Genomic DNA, 17,294 nt, shown 5'->3' with positions numbered 1-17,294 from the left:
TACGTTAGCAATGAAAAGTGATGCTTCAATTTGTCACTTGTTTCTTGGGAAAAATCCATCCATTCATTGTCCTGAGAGGGGGAATGTTATGTATGTTTGTTTTTTGCACTCACAAGGCCAAAAGACCATCACGTTAAAACACTTATAAGATACAAGATATCATACGAATGCCAAATAATGACAGTAATATTAATAATATTCGTGAAAATTAAAATATGTATGATAATATATACGTTGCCAGAAGACCACCACTTCATGACTTTACCTGGCAACACATCCTTTGTCCAACCGGAAATTGAAAATGACATTAACCAAGATGGCGCTGAGTGAAAGAAAAAAGTGAGAGGAAAACAGAACAACAAGCCACACAACTCTTCACAAGTGTGTTGTTGCTCTTCATCATCTACTTTTCAAACCTTGCTCCAAACAACTGCAACGTAAAGCCCCTGCGGCGGGACTTATCTAAAAGACGGAGAAGTGTTTTGCTAAATAGCGGCTACAGTAGCATCGCGTAAGGACTGCGGAAGAAACGAGGAGTTCAAAGTACAACTGAGTTCGAAACTGCTCTTAAACATCTACTAAGTGAAGGTGGCCGTGCTAAGTTGGCGCCATGGCTCATTCTCCTGTACAAGCTTCAATACCGGGGATGCAGGTAATTATACACGTCTGTTGTGTTTGAGAGAAATTGAAGTGCTTTGCGATGCGAACTGTGAATAACTGTATCTGCGAGGTCAAGTCACAGTTAGTGCTACTGCTGCTGATAGATAACTGCAGCAGCTCAAATAGCCCGAAAGGTGAGGTTTATTTTAGGAAGGAGAATATGTTTTTGTATTAATATGTTTAGAAGGACAGTATTTAATATGTTTTTAAACGCGATGTCTGACAATAGAGTATATTGCAATACTTCTGCCCCGACTAAACCAAACACAACCTGATCCTGCCAATGTTGATACCGACTCAACAACTCACGGCCCTGCAGTGAACCTCACATTCTGAGAGTACTGGACAATGTTGGCAGTAAAGATAAATGTCTCGAATATTGTTTGGTATAATGATATTGTTTGCGATCATAATCTGTCCCACTTCCAGAGTGCAGAGCATCAACAGTTGTTTTCAAAGGGCGTGTGTCTGTGGTTGTGTCTGCATATCTGCTGATGCTTCCAAAACGTTCTGTGATATCTGCTACAAAATATTCACCTTGGTGACTGACCACATTGGAGTTATGAAAGTAGTTTAGTGCTACTTCACGTTATTCTGTGTCTCTGGCCTTGTGGAGTTGGACTGAGGCAGTCTCTGCATTCCCTCTGTCTCTGTGCATTAGCCCTGTTACAGGAATCCGGTCTCGGGAGAGTCTGGGGGAAATTTTAAATGAAAAAAATGATTTTTTTCTGATAAAGGTGCATTTATCAAAAATGTACACAAATAAAAAGTATATTTTTATCATTTCAGGTTTTCAATTTTGACAAACCATTGCCATAGTTACAGGGAGCATAAGTAGGTATTTTGAAGACCATTACAGCCAGTCTGCTGCTCCTCTGGGACTTAGGCCATTTAGCTCAGTCAATACAAGCGTGTAGTCCTTAATGCTGAAGGTAATCGAGCTTCAGTATTTGTTTGTGCTACTCTTACAAGTAGGTCACACAGACTAGAGAAAAAAAAAGTCCTATATTACTTTTTACAGTATTGATTTGATATTTGCACTTTCTAGGATATTGGCTGTCTGCCCTAAAGCTCCAACAGGGGCAATATTTGTTTTGGGCTGATTGTTAATAATCGTTGCAGTGCATATTATTTTGCAATATATATTTTTGCAAATGACGTAACAGCATTCCGGTTATAAACGTTTTTTTGTCCCTCCTGTTCTGTGTCCCCCAGAATTCAAAAGCAGATCCTGAGGAGTTATTCACAAAGATGGAGAGAATTGGCAAGGGCTCCTTTGGAGAAGTCTTTAAAGGCATTGATAATCTGACTCAGAAAGTTGTGGCCATTAAAATTATCGATCTGGAAGAAGCAGAAGATGAAATTGAAGACATTCAACAGGAAATAACAGTTCTCAGTCAGTGCGACAGCCCCTTTATCACCAAGTATTATGGATCCTATTTAAAGGTAAACCTTTCCATATTCTCCATAAAAACATGTAATAATACAATGTTGTGTTTCCTTATTGTGGTCATAGTATTATACATGCTGTAGTGTGTTCAGAGTGCGTTCACAATTCCATTGCTGTCGACCATAGTTTAGAGTTTCGTCAGGAAAAAAGAGCTCGTCTCAGTACAGACTCAGGCCTGTGTCGTTTGTAAGGTGTAGTTTTGACCTTCGAACCAAATCCAGGAAGTAGCATGACTTTTGAACACTCGCAGGCAAGCAAACGTGAGGAGTGTAGAGAAGCATATGAGAGCAAACAAATGGAACGCATAAACAGGTTCAGTGATTGCTGTGACCTCTGGCAGAATGAACATGGATAATTCTACAAATGTAGGCTACAGTGTTTTTACTTGGTTACATTTTTTTTCTTGGACTCTTTTTTTAATTGTTTTATTTGTTTAACTTAATGAGCTCTGAAGTGAGTAAAATGTCAACATAATGACCTCAGACAGCCTGTGCTCGCTTTGCTTCACTGTTGAACAGCGTCTTTTCTCATGCTGTTGTACATGTGATAGTGCTTAGAGTGCCTCTCACAGAGTGTGGAGTAGTGCTTAGAGTAAGAGCAAAAGTAGTGGTCCATTAGCCTATGTCATGCCTCTGAGAGCCAATAAAGCCTGATTTATAGGCCTTTTGTGTGCATTTAGTTTTTTCTGTTGTTCATTATACACATGGTGTACAATAACGGCACTTACATGACACTCTTATTGGGGTATTTTGTAATAATTTGTTCATAATGCATGTTGTGTATACTGTATTGTAAAGTATTAAAACTATGCAGGATGTTTTACAGTTAAAAACGTATACATATATATTGTGCTTCAGGGTACAAAGTTATGGATTATTATGGAGTATTTGGGTGGAGGATCAGCACTTGACTTGGTAAGATTTATCTTTTAAATGCGTTATGTATATCAGGCAAATGAAACGAACATATTATAAGAACACTGTGGCATCTCTGGGTTTTTCTAGTTGGAACCAGGGCCTCTTGACGAAGCACAGATTGCAACAATTCTGAGGGAAATCCTGAAGGGCCTTGAGTACTTGCACTCTGAAAAGAAGATTCACCGAGATATAAAAGGCAAGACTGTTCACCCACACACATTGACCACAATCGTGTTCTATTATATTTGAATTAATAGAATTCATGTTTTTGTGGTTTTCAGCGGCCAATGTGCTATTATCAGAACAAGGAGATGTGAAACTGGCGGACTTTGGTGTGGCGGGTCAGCTCACAGACACTCAGATAAAGAGGAACACATTTGTGGGCACTCCCTTCTGGATGGCACCTGAAGTCATTAAACAATCTGCCTATGATTCAAAGGTTGAACCATGTTTTATAATTTATAACAGAAACATATAATCAGGTTGGCATGCGGCCTCTTTCTTGTTAAATCTTGTAGCTATAGATAATAACTGTGGTAATAACTTCTCTAATTTCATAAAAAATAGCTTCCTCAAACCGAATGACTGCGTTTACAGTGACGACCAGCTGCTCGGGTTAATCTGTTTTGCACTCAACAGGCAGACATTTGGTCATTAGGAATCACTGCAATCGAGCTGGCTAAAGGAGAGCCGCCTCACTCTGAACTCCACCCCATGAAGGTCCTGTTTCTGATCCCAAAGAACAATCCGCCGACACTAGAGGGAAACTTCACCAAGCCTCTAAAAGAATTCATAGATGCGTGTCTAAACAAGGAGCCCAGCTTTGTGAGTGTAGTAAGAGTATATTTATATACATTTCATGTCTAATTTCGCCTGTGTTATTGTGTCCTCAGAGGCCTACAGCCAAAGAACTGCTGAAGCACAGGTTTATTGTGAGGCATGCCAAAAAAACGTCATACCTAACAGAGCTGATTGACAGATACAAGAGGTGGAAGGCGGCGCAGTCTCGTGATGAGTCCAGCTCTGACGAGTGAGTGCCAAGTGTATGACACAGAACTTTTGCCTATAAACTAGGGCTCTGGTAAGCACAGGTGTTAATAGTGTCACATCTGAATAGGGAAGCAGATGCTAAGACCTCTGGAAATGAAGACCAAGATGATTGGCTGTGGGGCACGATCAGCCCTGGCCGTGCTCCGAATGGAGCAGCATCGTTGCCACAGTCTGCAGAGGCGGACCAGAGCCAGGTAGAATAGAACTGTTATTTAGCTGTTTAACAACAAAACATTTTTATCTCAGACTAAATACATGTTCCTCTCTTTAGGTCCAGGAGAATCCGCCACTGCCTCTGTCCCAGAGCTTGGCAGAAATTTTTACTCCACTATTTTCAGAGGTAATTGTAGTTTTCCATCCTAATTCAGATAAAATTCCTTCTTCATTATTGTTTATGATTTGGATGTATACTACTTAACGGCTTTGTTGTAGATGAAAGATAAAGGCGAGACGAGCAACGGTAAGCCCGAAGCTGCTGAGAAGCTGAGGGAGGCCTTGTTTGTGGCCGAGGAGACTCACCCAGGTATCTGTGACTCACTGATTGTGGAGCTGGTGCAGAGGCTGCAGAGGTAACAACCTTCTGAGCATCTATATTTAGTGATTATCATTACATGTCTTGAACCACTTTCATTCATAGGTTTTCAGTGCTTCAGACTTCACCCACACACTAGACCCTCTGCACTGAATGGTCCTGTACTTCATCAGACTGACCTCAGCTGAGAAGAAGTTTACAGGAAAGTCTATACCACTCATTTGCCACCAGAAAACCACAGCCTGCATACAGTCTCTGAAGTATTAGCACACCACCAGAGGGTCCTGTCGGGACAGGGCAGCACACATAGCTGACTTGATTGCTGCTACACGCTGTCTTCTAGTACCGCCTTCCTAACCTTTTGTTTTCAGTGTGAAGACTATTTTCGGTAAAACTAAAAAATGTGTCGTCTTAGGTGCTGTACTTGAAAGCAAAACAAAATCCCTTTCACACCCAACTTTCCAATTTAGAACGTCAAGAACAATATTGTCTCCACACATTGTCCCCAAGTACATTTGTTTACATGGGTGGGGCTGAAGTGTAGTTCTCAATCAATCAAATACCGGTAATAGTATCAAATTTATATTTTTGATTGCAGGAAATAAGTCAGGTTTGTTCGTTGCTGTCTCACACATTTGATTGAGTTTGTGATTATGGAAGAGTGTGGTCAAATGCGTGGCCATTAGTGAGGAGAAACTCAGGTATTTTGCTTGAAAGAGCTTTGTGGGGTGGAATCTGTAAATAAGCTTATCCACTTATTCCACATATTTGTTTATAACAAAACCACTGTGTACAAAATGTCCAAATTAATAAATGTAGATAAAGGTTGCATTCTAAATATTTTGATAAAATATTGGCTGTATATTATATTTTTGCCTTTTTGAACTTTGTGTATATCACACTTTGATTTCACTAGTACGCAATAGGCATGTGGCCTTTTGACTGCGCTGTATCAGATTTGATTGTGTTCATTTATCATGCATTCCTGAATATGCAAACAATTTAGATTTGTTAGGATTTCATACTTTATGCTGTGACTGTGGTCAATAATGTGGAGAATGTAAAAATAACGTGGCTGGATCAATCAAACTCCTCCCAGTTTGAACACTGGATTCTTAAATGCCAGTCAAGATGCCCCTGTTGCCCCTGCCCCTGTTGGGCTTTCAAGATAAGATAAGATAATCCTTTATTGTCCACACATGGGAAAATTTCATTGATACAACGCAGTAGATACAGAGGAAAAGGACAGATCACAGAATATAGGAAGTTTAAAAAACACTCTCAATAGAAGAACTCTTATAAACAAAAACTCCTATAGACAAAACCTCCCATTTCCCAACAAGGGATGGAGGGGAAAAATTAGGATGTCCGCCGGGATAACGTGACGATCTCCGGGTAAGACGATGGTTTTCCGCAGTTTCATGAGTTCCTCCTTTGTATAAACGCACCGGCGCCGACAAAATACAAAAGATAAAGCACATAAGTGTGAAAAAAGAGCGGAGCGTTGCACCGGGCTGCCAGCTGGACCGGCGCCTTTGTGACGTTTTTTGCGTCATCCTGTGTGTGTGTGTGCGCGTGCATGCTTCATCCTGTGTATGAGAGAGTGCGTGAGTGCGTGTACTTCATCCTGCGTGCGTGTGTGTGCGTATGAGAGTGTGCGTGCATGCTTCATCCTGTGTGCGTGCATGTGCATGCTTCATCCTGTGTGCGTGCATGTGCATGCTTCATCCTGTGTGCGTGCATGTGCATGCTTCATCCTGTGTATGAGAGAGTGCGTGAGTGCGTGTACTTCATCCTGCGTGCGTGTGTGTGCGTATGAGAGTGTGCGTGCATGCTTCATCCTGTGTGCGTGCATGTGCATGCTTCATCCTGTGTATGAGAGAGTGCGTGCATGTGCATGCTTCATCCTGTGTATGAGAGTGCGTGCATGTGTGTGCTTCATCCTGTGTGTACTTCATCCTGTGTGTACTTCATCCTGTGTGTACTTCATCCTGTGTGTGCTTCATCCTGTGTGTGCTTCATCCTGTGTGTGCTTCATCCTGTGTGTGCTTCATCCTGTGTGTGCTTCATCCTGTGTGTGCTTCATCCTGTGTGTGCTTCATCCTTTGTATGAGAGTGTGCACCTGTGTGTGCCTTGTGGTAGAGGGAGTGTCTGTTCATTGGAGGGCAGTGCCATCTTCAGGTCTTCCTTGAAGCTGCATTGGTATGCTGTATACCCAGTGTACTATCTACACTGGGTATACAGCATACTAGCTTGAATTGCACTTCGAAATTAAATGCCTTCTACTTAAACAAAGTAGCCATACAAGAGTAGCATGAAACTATTTTCCAGGTTTGCGCATGCTGTCAGTGGCACAAAGATGACCCCTGATTCCCCCATCTTTGACTGAGGCTTTCATGTAGTGCACTTTTTGGCTGAAAAAAACAAAACTGTTGTTTTCTATTTGAACTTTGTGAAATGAAATGCAAGGCAGACATTTTCAGATTTATTCAGCAAAGGATTAGACCTGCAGTTATATGTTATGTATACAGTGCACTGAGATGCAGACTAGTACAGCACTGCTACTACTATGTTCTTGATAGTTCTAACACCTATGACTTGAGCAGTATGTGTTTTAGCATACTCTGGGACCAGAGGACCGAGTCCTGCGCTAAATCAGCCTTAGTGTTTGTGGTGAATAGCTTTAGCTTTTCAATGGTGTTTTAATTGTTTAATCTGTATTTTGTATTTAACAGGGTACTCCCGAAAAAGAGTTTCTTTGGGTTTCCCCTGTATAAATAAATTATATATATTTTTTAAATGATAATGCATATGCAGCAACACTTCAATGAGAAATGTATGTTCCCTTTCCTGCATTCCTGGATTTTGTTCAATGCACAAATGGATATTCCATAGAAGCACATGTTCCTGAACTAAAACCTTTAACTTTGGTTCAGGATATAAATAAAATTAACATATGAGGAATTATTGCCTCTGTTTTTCTCCATTATGAATGTAGTGCAACTGAAACAATGTGTTAAATAAAGGTATGAGAATACTTCAGTATGTTTCATGTTCATACTGATTTTTCCACAGAAAAATTATACAATTGAATTTCTCTCCTTGTAAATGTATGTAATATGTGCCATGCAACACCATTCAATAGATATGTTCAAATTTCATATATCATTCACCTTTTGAATAGTTTGTGTTGCACTTTTTTTTTTTTAATAAAAGGTTTTGTGATGTTGCAATTGCAAATTTTGAACAGTGTTTTACTGAAAGTTGTTAACTGACAGCAAAAATTAAAATCAAAATGTTCATTAAACTTTTGTTTGTATTGTTAGACAAGAAACAAACAAATTATATCAGTAAATACCTCACAGCAAGTTTTATTTTTACATCCAAAAACAAAAGCAAATTTCTCACACTATATACAGATAATTACATACAGTGTTTATACACATTACATAATTTGTACACAAGAAAAATATACATAAAAATGTAAACCTTTGTATACAAAAAATACCTTAGACAAATTAAAACAAGGACCAATAACAAAAGGTGACTAGATTAGCTGATCCTATCTTTAAAAACTGTAATACAGTACATTCAATGAGTATAGGAATTTGTCAGCCAGCTCTGAATTCAAGCAGTTACATGTGCCTACGAGCCCTGTTACATTTGTTCTGTGTTCCAGAGTGAAACGGGTGCAACTAATCTCATGCTATGTGGATACAGCAGTTTACCTTATTTCAACAGGTTATCCAACATTTTGAAAGAACTGCAGCCTACTTGATCATGTGACCTCTGTCTGAAGAAGGGTGGGGGCAGAAATGGGGGTCTTCTCACAGCTGGATAAGGGGTCTGGTGCAGGCTCAGAGCAGCTGTAGAGTTAAATGGGCACCCGGCAAAAAAGGCAAAAGACGTGCCGCGTGTTAGCATCCTTCGGTTTTGTGCAAATTAACGTAAAACAATATAAAACTCCATTCTTCTCATTGACATGTAACGTTCATGGATACATCCCTATGCTTTATACCACCAGAGACCATAATTAAATATCAATATTGACAAAGTGTGGCTGTCCCATGCAATCTTACACTGTTCCATCTAGTTTAATAGCTATCAAAAGTGTCCCTCTCCACTGGAATATTTGAAAGCATAAGGACAGCAAATGACACCAAACACTGATCCCTCCAAACTTGACAAAAACACACAACCATTTTGATAGCCATTAAAAACCATTGGAGACTGAACTCTACAAAACACAGCTTTCACTGAATACATTGCAAATAACTATGTCAGTTGCTACTCAATGATCACCAATAAACCCCAAGATAGATTTCTACTCTATATATCAAATAGTCTACAATGTTGGTGTGATATATTGATCAAAAGCCATGGTTGTGCTGTTGCACTAACAGGGAAAAGTTGATTGAGTCTAACCAGACATACCTTTATTATTTTTCTAAAAAGCACATTGCAACTTCCTCAGCACAATGATATATGAGCATCTACTGAGCAAATGAGTACAACATTTCAAACTAATTTGTCAATTAAAAGCATTTACTCAGGCCATTACCGGGGACAACAACCATGACACCATCGACGTAATTCTACACATATTTGTTTTGTTATGAATACTACATGCAAGGCCATTGCTTTATGTGGACCAGAGTACCTTTGAAGTAGACACTTAAAGCCCCTGGATTACACCGTCGCCATCATAAAACCAACACACTCTGATCCTTTATTCACTAAGAATGTGAGCTAACCTGATTGCTGGTCTCCGTCTGAGAGATACTGTTGTCAAAAACAACACTTAGAGGGCTAAAATATATTCCTGATAAAATTTACCAAGTGGAGCTACAAGTAACGAGACCAAGAAAATACTTTTCATGATGTGTCATGATAATGTGTTTATTGCTTTGAACTTGATTTACCTTCAAGTGTCTACTAGGCCACTCAGAGTCCCACAACCAATGGTGAGGTCAGATATGACATCTGAGCAAACCAATAAATGAGCCCACACTGTATACACAATATAAAAACATCGGTTTAAAAGTATTTTGGTAAATTCATGTCTGTGAAATGACTTGAGATTCTATATCATGACAAAACATGACTAACAACTATAGCTTCATACATAATGGGTCACTGACAAAGGCAGTTCTTTTACTTTTCTAAACAGGGTGGCAATTGCTGATCGTGACAGAAAAATAAAAATGTTATGGCCATCTGAGCAAGGCAGGGTCTATTTTTGATGAATCAAAGCCAGGAGTTACCTGGCAAACGCAAATAAAAACAAACCACTGATTGAGGCATCTAAGTTTTTTGAAATCTGAGATAATCTCTGCTAGGTCCTTCTGCGGGGTTTCACCATTACATGACTTTTGACTGTAATCCCTGGTAACCACAAGGTATCAGACAAATGGACTCACAGTGACTGGCAATCTTGCATGGCTATCAAGTACACTAAGGAAACCAGAAATTATTGAAGGTAATCAAAGATTGTGCAAATTCATTATCAAATAGTGCACCTTTTTCATATTGCACATAGCAGATATAAAAGCTGGTCAAATCTAAACCAAAGCAGATTGTCAGTGACTGGAGTCCACAAGAGTCTCACTGCCGCTGCAGGCCACATCATTTACTCTGAGTGAATGGCGGTGTGGCGCTATTGGCACTAGCAGCGGTGGCACTCACTATGGAGAACCCAGCAGGAGGCGCTGTGGAGCTGTGGCTAGGCTGCACATCTTTTGGGATGCCACTGTGAGAGGCCAATTGATGGCCAAAGGCCGCACTGAACTGAGGGAGCTGCTGCTTGGGCTGGGTGGAACTGTCATGGGAAGAAGAGGAGGGGGCAGGAGGATTCGCTAAACCAGTCAGACCAGTCTGAGGCATTGCTGAGAGTGCCGCCATGGGCTGCAGTGTGGCAGAGTGAGTATTCGCTGGGGGAGTGGACAAAGAAGTGGATATAAGATGACTGTCAGAGCCAATAAGATTGCCAAACTGTGAGGGATCAGTGATAGGGAGAGTAATATTGTTCCATGAAGTGCGAGGGGCCCCTGGTGCACTGCTCAGAGGGACCTCCAGGAGCAGAGGGCTGTCTGTCGGGAAGCTGGGGGCATGAGGTGAAGATATGTGGTCACTGTACGGGGATGGCACAGGGTCACTGCTGTAGTGGTTGCGCTGGGAAGACGGAGTGGGGGCGTCTGACTTTGTCAGGACATTGGATGTGCGAGTTTGAGTAAACGTCCGTTCTGTTAAGGACTGGGTCGCAGTGGGAGGAGGAGATGTCATGTTGGAACATGATGTTGCGGGCTGATTTGCAGGTTCTGATGGAGGTGAAGGAGGAAAGTGACTTCCAGTGGACTGCAATAGATTGTCCGCAAGTTCAAGGCTGGTGAAGTTTGGTGTTGGCATGCGGCTGTTGAGCAGGTCTCCCATGGCCCCAGTTTGCACAGGCCCAGGGAACACTGTCATGGCTCTGTGGTCCACCCCTTCAGAGGGTGTTAAATCTCCTATGGAGGTCAGGCACACCAAAGAATCTGGGTAGGACCCCATTGCCTGTAGTGCTCGCACCAGCTCCTCTGCCTCCTCCGTAGTGGGCAATAGTTCTCCATTTTTACCTATGCACAATGCAAATCATTGTGATTAAGCTGCATATGAACTCACAATTTCATTAAAACAGGCAGGCGAGTTGTCCTGTATACACTGCAGCTTTACCACAGCGTCAGATCAAAACTGTAATCAAAATTATTTATAAATCTATGCTGATGGCAAACAAACCTTCAAACAAGTCAAAATCCTGCAGGTCATCGGGGAGTCTAGGTAAAACGTCAGAGAAATCTTCCTGGTTTAGTTCAAGATCATTTGGAATGTCTGCGATGTCATTTGTTATATCATCAGGAAGTTCATCTGTACTCAGCTCTGGTGTTGATGGGCTCCTGCCAAAGAGGTCAAATTGGTTAGCGAGACACTGTAGGCCCTGGCAGAAATTAAGCTATTCAAACGTGTGACACTTGAGCCTGTGAATGAAGTTAAGACTGTAACTAGATCAACATGTATTACTAAAGCATGTGTGCACCTGATGCAGGCCTGAGAAGGCATTGCTAGGATTGAAGGCATTCCAAGGTTCCCCTGTGGCAAAGCCGGTGGGATGGGCTTCTGAGGCCTTTGAGGCACTCTCCTCCTCTTCTTTTTGTGTTTTTTGGTAAGAGCTGGTGGCTTCGTCTTTTTACGTGGCTTGCGCTGCTGCTGGTGTTGCACTCGTCTGTGTCCATCTCCACGCAAAAAATTGTCCTTTTAACATTCAAGATAAAGGTTAAGACACAAAGAGAAATAAAATGTGCGGGTGTAGAATTAAGACTAACCATTTTTTTGGCATGTTCTTCACAGAGAGGTGTCTGATGAGTAATATCAAACACAGGAATGGAGCACTGCTGCCCATCTGCAAATTTGGCTGTGCAACTAGAAAAGAGTTGCTGGGACCGGTTCAACAGAATGTCTACAATGTTCAATGAAGGAAGAATTGCTACTTTTAATTTACATTTCAACATATCTTAAAGCAAAATCCATAAAAAACCCATACATTACAATTTATTTATTTTTTACAGTAGATAAAGGATACGTTGAAAACAGTGTCGAGTAAAAGGCAGAGCTTTGTTGTTGCAGGCCTGACCCTTTGTGCTGCCAGTGCAGATTCCTGCGTTTGTATTCTGGTGCTTTCCTTGAGCCACACTGTACAAACAGAGAGGTGTACATGGTTTGGTCCAGAAATATCTTGCTGATGTATCAACAAGGAATTTCTTATTCAACATAGTTATATAATTTCAAGGTATTCACGTCCAAATTGGAGGAAGCATTCAGGCATTAGTATAAGGTTAAGGTACGCTTTATTGTCCCAATAGGGAAATTTGTCATTTGTATTTGATCCATCCTTCAATGCTACTGGGGCAACCCGTCAGGAGCAGTGGGACCATCTTCAGATCTTGAAGGCTTAGACAGGCCACATTACGCCTCATTTCTATTGTGCATGCTTTGGTTTATTGGGGGAAACCAATGCCTAGAAGAAACCAACCCAGACATGAGGAGAAATATGCAAATTCTGCATGGATGTCACGCCGCCCAGGAGTCCCACCCAGGACCGTCTTAATGTGAGGCGAGTCATCATGCCACCATCACAGCTCTGCATTATGACACCGCCTTTTTCAGTGCACTAAAAGGAAATTTTAAAAATCCTTTGTTGACAACGTCTGTCTGAGGTCTGGAACCCATGATTATAACCAGGCACTGGGTTCTCTTTAAGTGGTGCTGTTCCAGGATTTTACAGCAGATATACGATACATTTCCTATGTTTTTTTGTTTTGCCCTTTTGCCCTCATGTTAAAGAGCTGTAATCCAATTTGGACATGAATAACCTCAATTACACATTTACATTTCTATATAAATCCTCCTTAATTTGGTAAACAGATAAAAACACATAAGTTGGGTCACTATCCAAACAGTTTTGCCGGATTCACAACATATTTTGAGCAGTTTATACACAGTGGACTGGTGCGTATCTGACCTACAGGAGTGCAGGTTCACATGGGTTCATGCAATAACAATTATTCTTTCCTTCAGCTTTACTAAAAAACTGATCCAGGCGAGTCTTTGTGATTCTTTCCACAGCCTCGCACCAGCAATGCGATGAGGATAGTGTGACTGCATGCATTGATTTAAATGACCTTGGATTTCTTGTAGAACCCAAACAGTACCCGACACGTTTTAAGCATTTATCTGGCATTATGGACCCAACAGTATATCTAGGTAATCTCATTCTAATATAATTTTATGACTGTGAGTACCTTAATGAGTTTTCAGAAACACCATGCAGCTCCTGGAATAGCTGCCCAGCACAGTCGGGGTTCTTACTGGCAGCATGGAGCAGGGCTTTGCGAAAGGCATAACGATATCTTTTCTGTCGGATACTGGCCCTTTCCTGCCTGCACATGTGCTTGTATTTCTCCTGAAGGTATGAGCAAAGCCTTAGAAGTCGTGATCGTCGAGGCAGTCCACTCTCCTCCTCCACTCTGTCAACGGAGTAGACAACATTAAAAATATCTTCCAAGACATAATGTTAGTATGTAATAACAGAGATAACATATATCACAAACCCATTTAATGGTCCCCATGAGCTGTGGAGAGGATGCAGTCTCTCATCTGCATCATCTTCATCAATTTCATAATCATCATCACTGTCCTCAGACCAGTCCAGTCCTAAACAATATTACACATATAATAATTAAAGCTTTTGTAACTTGTTGGATTAGTCTATACCAATATTGAACATGTATTATTTAAAAATGTATTAAGTCACCTAAATGAGGGAAGAGGTCTCCATATTCATTGTGTCTTTTAGCACATAGTTGTACAAGATTTTGCAGCCTGGCCAAGCAGGTGGTAGAAGGTGAGAAGGCAGCAGGGTGCATGACTACCACATGCCGCTGACAGTTACTGCTGCTGTCTTTGCAAGTAACAGGCAAGTTTGTTGAGGTGAAAGGCATTTTCCTAAGTGATGAAGCTTGAACGGGACTGGGTGCCGCACTAGCGGGCATCCCTGGAGGCAGAAAGTTGACTGTCTGAGGTGGAGGTGGATTGCATATTAACCCCTGCTGCGGCGGCTGTTGCAGCTGTTGTTGTTGTTGTTGCTGCTGTTGCTGCTGCTGCTGCCCTGGAAAGCTGAAGGAAGTCACACTGGAGTGTTGAACTGGCTGAAGTCCTGACTGGTGCCGTGAAAGGTGAGCGCTTAGGGGTGAGGAAGGGTGAACGCGGGGGACAGGGGATGGACTAAAGTGCTCAGGAGGTGTCTGGAAGAGGTCTGTTTCATGGCAGAGTTTCTGGTTGAGCACTAGTTTATTCTGTAGCTTCTTCTTGATGGCACTGCCTTTCCGAGGAGTACTTATCTCCTCCCCATCTGTGTCATCTTCATAAAAGGCAAAAGGGTCCAGTAATTCCCCATCGGGAAGGGAAAATAGACGAGTACAGGGCGGAGATGGTGGAAGTTCATCTAGGCCATTGGGAGCTTTTAAAGCTAAAGAAGGTACAGTTATGTTAAGAGCTACTGATTCCAGATGAGCCCGAGAACGAATCTCCTCAAATGTGTCATTTTTCTTTTTCCGTTCCTTCTTCGGAATAAACCCCAGGACTTGTAGGTGGCTGTTACAGTATCTAAAAAAGAAAAAACATAACCGTTTTATTTATCTCTACAACTGTGCGCTTAAAATTGCTGTTTTTTAATAGATTAAAACATACCTGCGGTCCTCTGACTTGGGGATGGGATTTGTACATCTTTGACTGTTGTACTTGGCCACATATTCACATTGCTTAAAGGGTGCCGTTTTATCCTCCAACACATGTCGGATACAGAAGGCATAACCGTTCAGTCTGCGCTGCTTGCAAAGCTTTGGGCTGTATGAGCACAGCGGCTTATTGTCAACCTCTGAGTAGTGTATGTGTTTGCCTTCATACATCACGTGACTCTTGTCCTTGACAACATGAGCTGATGGTGAGTTGAGAAAGACAAAAACATTATTAGTAAAAGTTCATAACAGAACAACAGAAGGAATATAACATATAAATAATAACCTTTACCCAATTCAATAATTTTATTTACATCATAATCAACCAAGTAAAATATTGATTGCAGTTTGTTGGTAGACAGCTATATTTTTTTTTTTCTATTGCTGTTACCAAGGTAGAGAAGTCAATATGGGACTACAGTTGGAAACTAGCTAAACTACAGCTAATATTGGCACATTTACAGAAATGTCAATTAATGTGCACTGTCCCAGTTCAAATAAACTAATAATAAAATAAAATAAATAACGACAGTTGTGTTTGTCACCATTTCAGGCATTAAAACTACCCTGGTTAACTTGCTTATTATTCATAGAAAAGTGTGATGCTTCATTAATAGCCCAACGATAGCTGTCAGTATAGTCTTACAAATATGACTATTAACTAAATCAACCCTAGTTTTGGCAAGTAAGTCGCAGCACTGTATAGCCTAGATGCTACCTAGAGCATATTAGCATTGAATAAACTAACAGGTTTTACTTTGTACTACGCCGATGTTGCACAGAGGAAGTCATACTTAAAGGCTGGACATGAGCTTCAGAATAACACCACGTTGGTATATGTGTTTGAATTAAAGATTATTTTTAAAGTAAGTAGTAGATAGAATTACGCTAACATGCTAAGCTAGCGAAAGCTAAAAACACACATCAGTGGGCGGTAGCTAACCAGGAAACGGAAACATCGGAGATAAGCAACGCTGTAAATTATCATTTTTTATTTTATTCGATGGTTGAAAACTTCAAGCGCCGTAATAATAATGTATTATGAAATAATACAATGCGGGAAGGACTAGACAACAAAAGGTGTATCGTTTAATGACAGATAGGTCTAAACAAAGGGTCAAACTAGACTCACGGCCTGTACCACAAGGCCTCCAAAAAATGTTTTATGAATGTTAGCCTCTGTTGTTACATAATGTGACATTGGATGGCATCGAAAGTGAATTGTGCGGTCAGTAAGTCACCATTGACTACCTACTTATAATCTTTATACCCTAAACTAGTACTAGACAATAAAAATACCATCATGTTTCGAGGCCCCTTTAGCTGCAGGAAACAGCGGTCTAGCGTAGGGCGCTTATCCGCTATTTGAGTGTGCAACGCGCGGCTCTCTTAAATTGAGGCCGAGGCTTCATCGCATATGGCTTACCTTGAATTGATATGGGCTGTGCACGGTATTCGCTCCACACAGACGGCCGAATTGTCTATTACGATCAGCTAAGCTAAATGTGCATCGATATCGGAGATTAGATGGTAATAGCAATCTTCATCGGGCTCCGCATATCTAAAAATATGGATGCATTTGAAATAGGCTATCCAGAGCAAATTATAAGCAGTAGGGAGACTGCTGTGGATTTTAGTGGGATCCACAGCAGAGTCCTTACAGCACCACTACAGGCACTGGGGGGACATGACAACAGCTCGCCGAACAACAACAACCTCTCACCATATTGGAAATTCAACTTTGTTAAAAGCCGTTTTGTTGTAGAAATCGTAGTTTTATTGTCTGAAACATAAACTGCATTTTCTGAGGTAAGATTGGGTTCCGTTCTTTAACTTTTCTGGACATTTCAGAGAAAATACAATAGAAAAAGGTCCAGTAAAGTGGCACAGTGTAAAATCAACCTGGTCCACGGCTCTTCTTCACATGAATGAGTTACCAGCCCTGCCACAGTGATGACGGTGAGGTGCGCTGCCAGGAGAGCCGCGATCAAATAACTGTTTAGGACATTTAGAAGGAAAAAAAACTTAAAACAAAATTTTATAGATGTTATATTTTGTATTTGATGTTTGTATTATACCAAAGCTATGGGATAAAAAGTAAAAAAATGTATACACTTTATATAAGTTAATTTTCAAAGTTTATTATCTTGAATCAGCGTTATTGAGTTTTAACCTTGTTACAATGGCATTTCCTTATCATTAAAGTTGCATACAAAAACAATTGTATGTTTGAGTAATACATGAAAATGTGTTTTCACCTCCCCCTATCCCTTCCCACATTTCTTTTTTAAATTGCCATTATTGGAATAAGATAAGACTGACATGTAAGGCCACATAGCCATTTTTCAAAATTAAACAG

At 40.9% G+C, this 17,294-nt stretch overlaps 2 protein-coding genes across 2 annotated transcripts; one reads left to right on the top strand and one right to left on the bottom strand.

The window, feature by feature from the left end:
• Positions 1–283: 283 nt before the first annotated feature.
• Positions 284–6,230, top strand: stk24a (serine/threonine kinase 24a (STE20 homolog, yeast)). The gene is made up of 11 exons (XM_072444511.1): positions 284–652; positions 1,876–2,106; positions 2,968–3,024; positions 3,115–3,223; positions 3,309–3,466; positions 3,667–3,852; positions 3,921–4,057; positions 4,145–4,271; positions 4,349–4,417; positions 4,510–4,646; positions 4,715–6,230. Exons 1-11 carry the CDS (start codon positions 611–613, stop codon positions 4,746–4,748), a joined length of 1,287 nt encoding a protein of 428 aa, XP_072300612.1. The 5' UTR covers positions 284–610; the 3' UTR covers positions 4,749–6,230.
• A 1,722-nt stretch (positions 6,231–7,952) lies between these two features.
• Positions 7,953–16,618, bottom strand: ino80da (INO80 complex subunit Da). The gene is made up of 10 exons (XM_072444510.1): positions 16,362–16,618; positions 14,889–15,135; positions 13,954–14,804; positions 13,751–13,853; positions 13,442–13,666; positions 12,223–12,332; positions 11,966–12,099; positions 11,680–11,894; positions 11,382–11,539; positions 7,953–11,221 (listed from the first exon to the last, which is right to left on the bottom strand). The coding sequence occupies exons 2-10, from the start codon at positions 15,104–15,106 to the stop codon at positions 10,236–10,238; spliced, it is 3,000 nt and encodes a 999-aa protein (XP_072300611.1). The 5' UTR covers positions 15,107–15,135; positions 16,362–16,618; the 3' UTR covers positions 7,953–10,235.
• Between the last annotated feature and the right edge of the window lie 676 nt (positions 16,619–17,294).

This window comes from Eucyclogobius newberryi, unplaced genomic scaffold (genome assembly GCF_026437365.1).
Source record: "Eucyclogobius newberryi isolate DKJ021-1_F unplaced genomic scaffold, fEucNew1.0.hap1 SCAF_14, whole genome shotgun sequence".
Lineage (NCBI taxonomy): Eukaryota > Metazoa > Chordata > Actinopteri > Gobiiformes > Gobiidae > Eucyclogobius > Eucyclogobius newberryi.
Note: the sequence above shows the minus strand (reverse complement) of the source record. Positions and strands in the feature narration are given on the sequence as shown.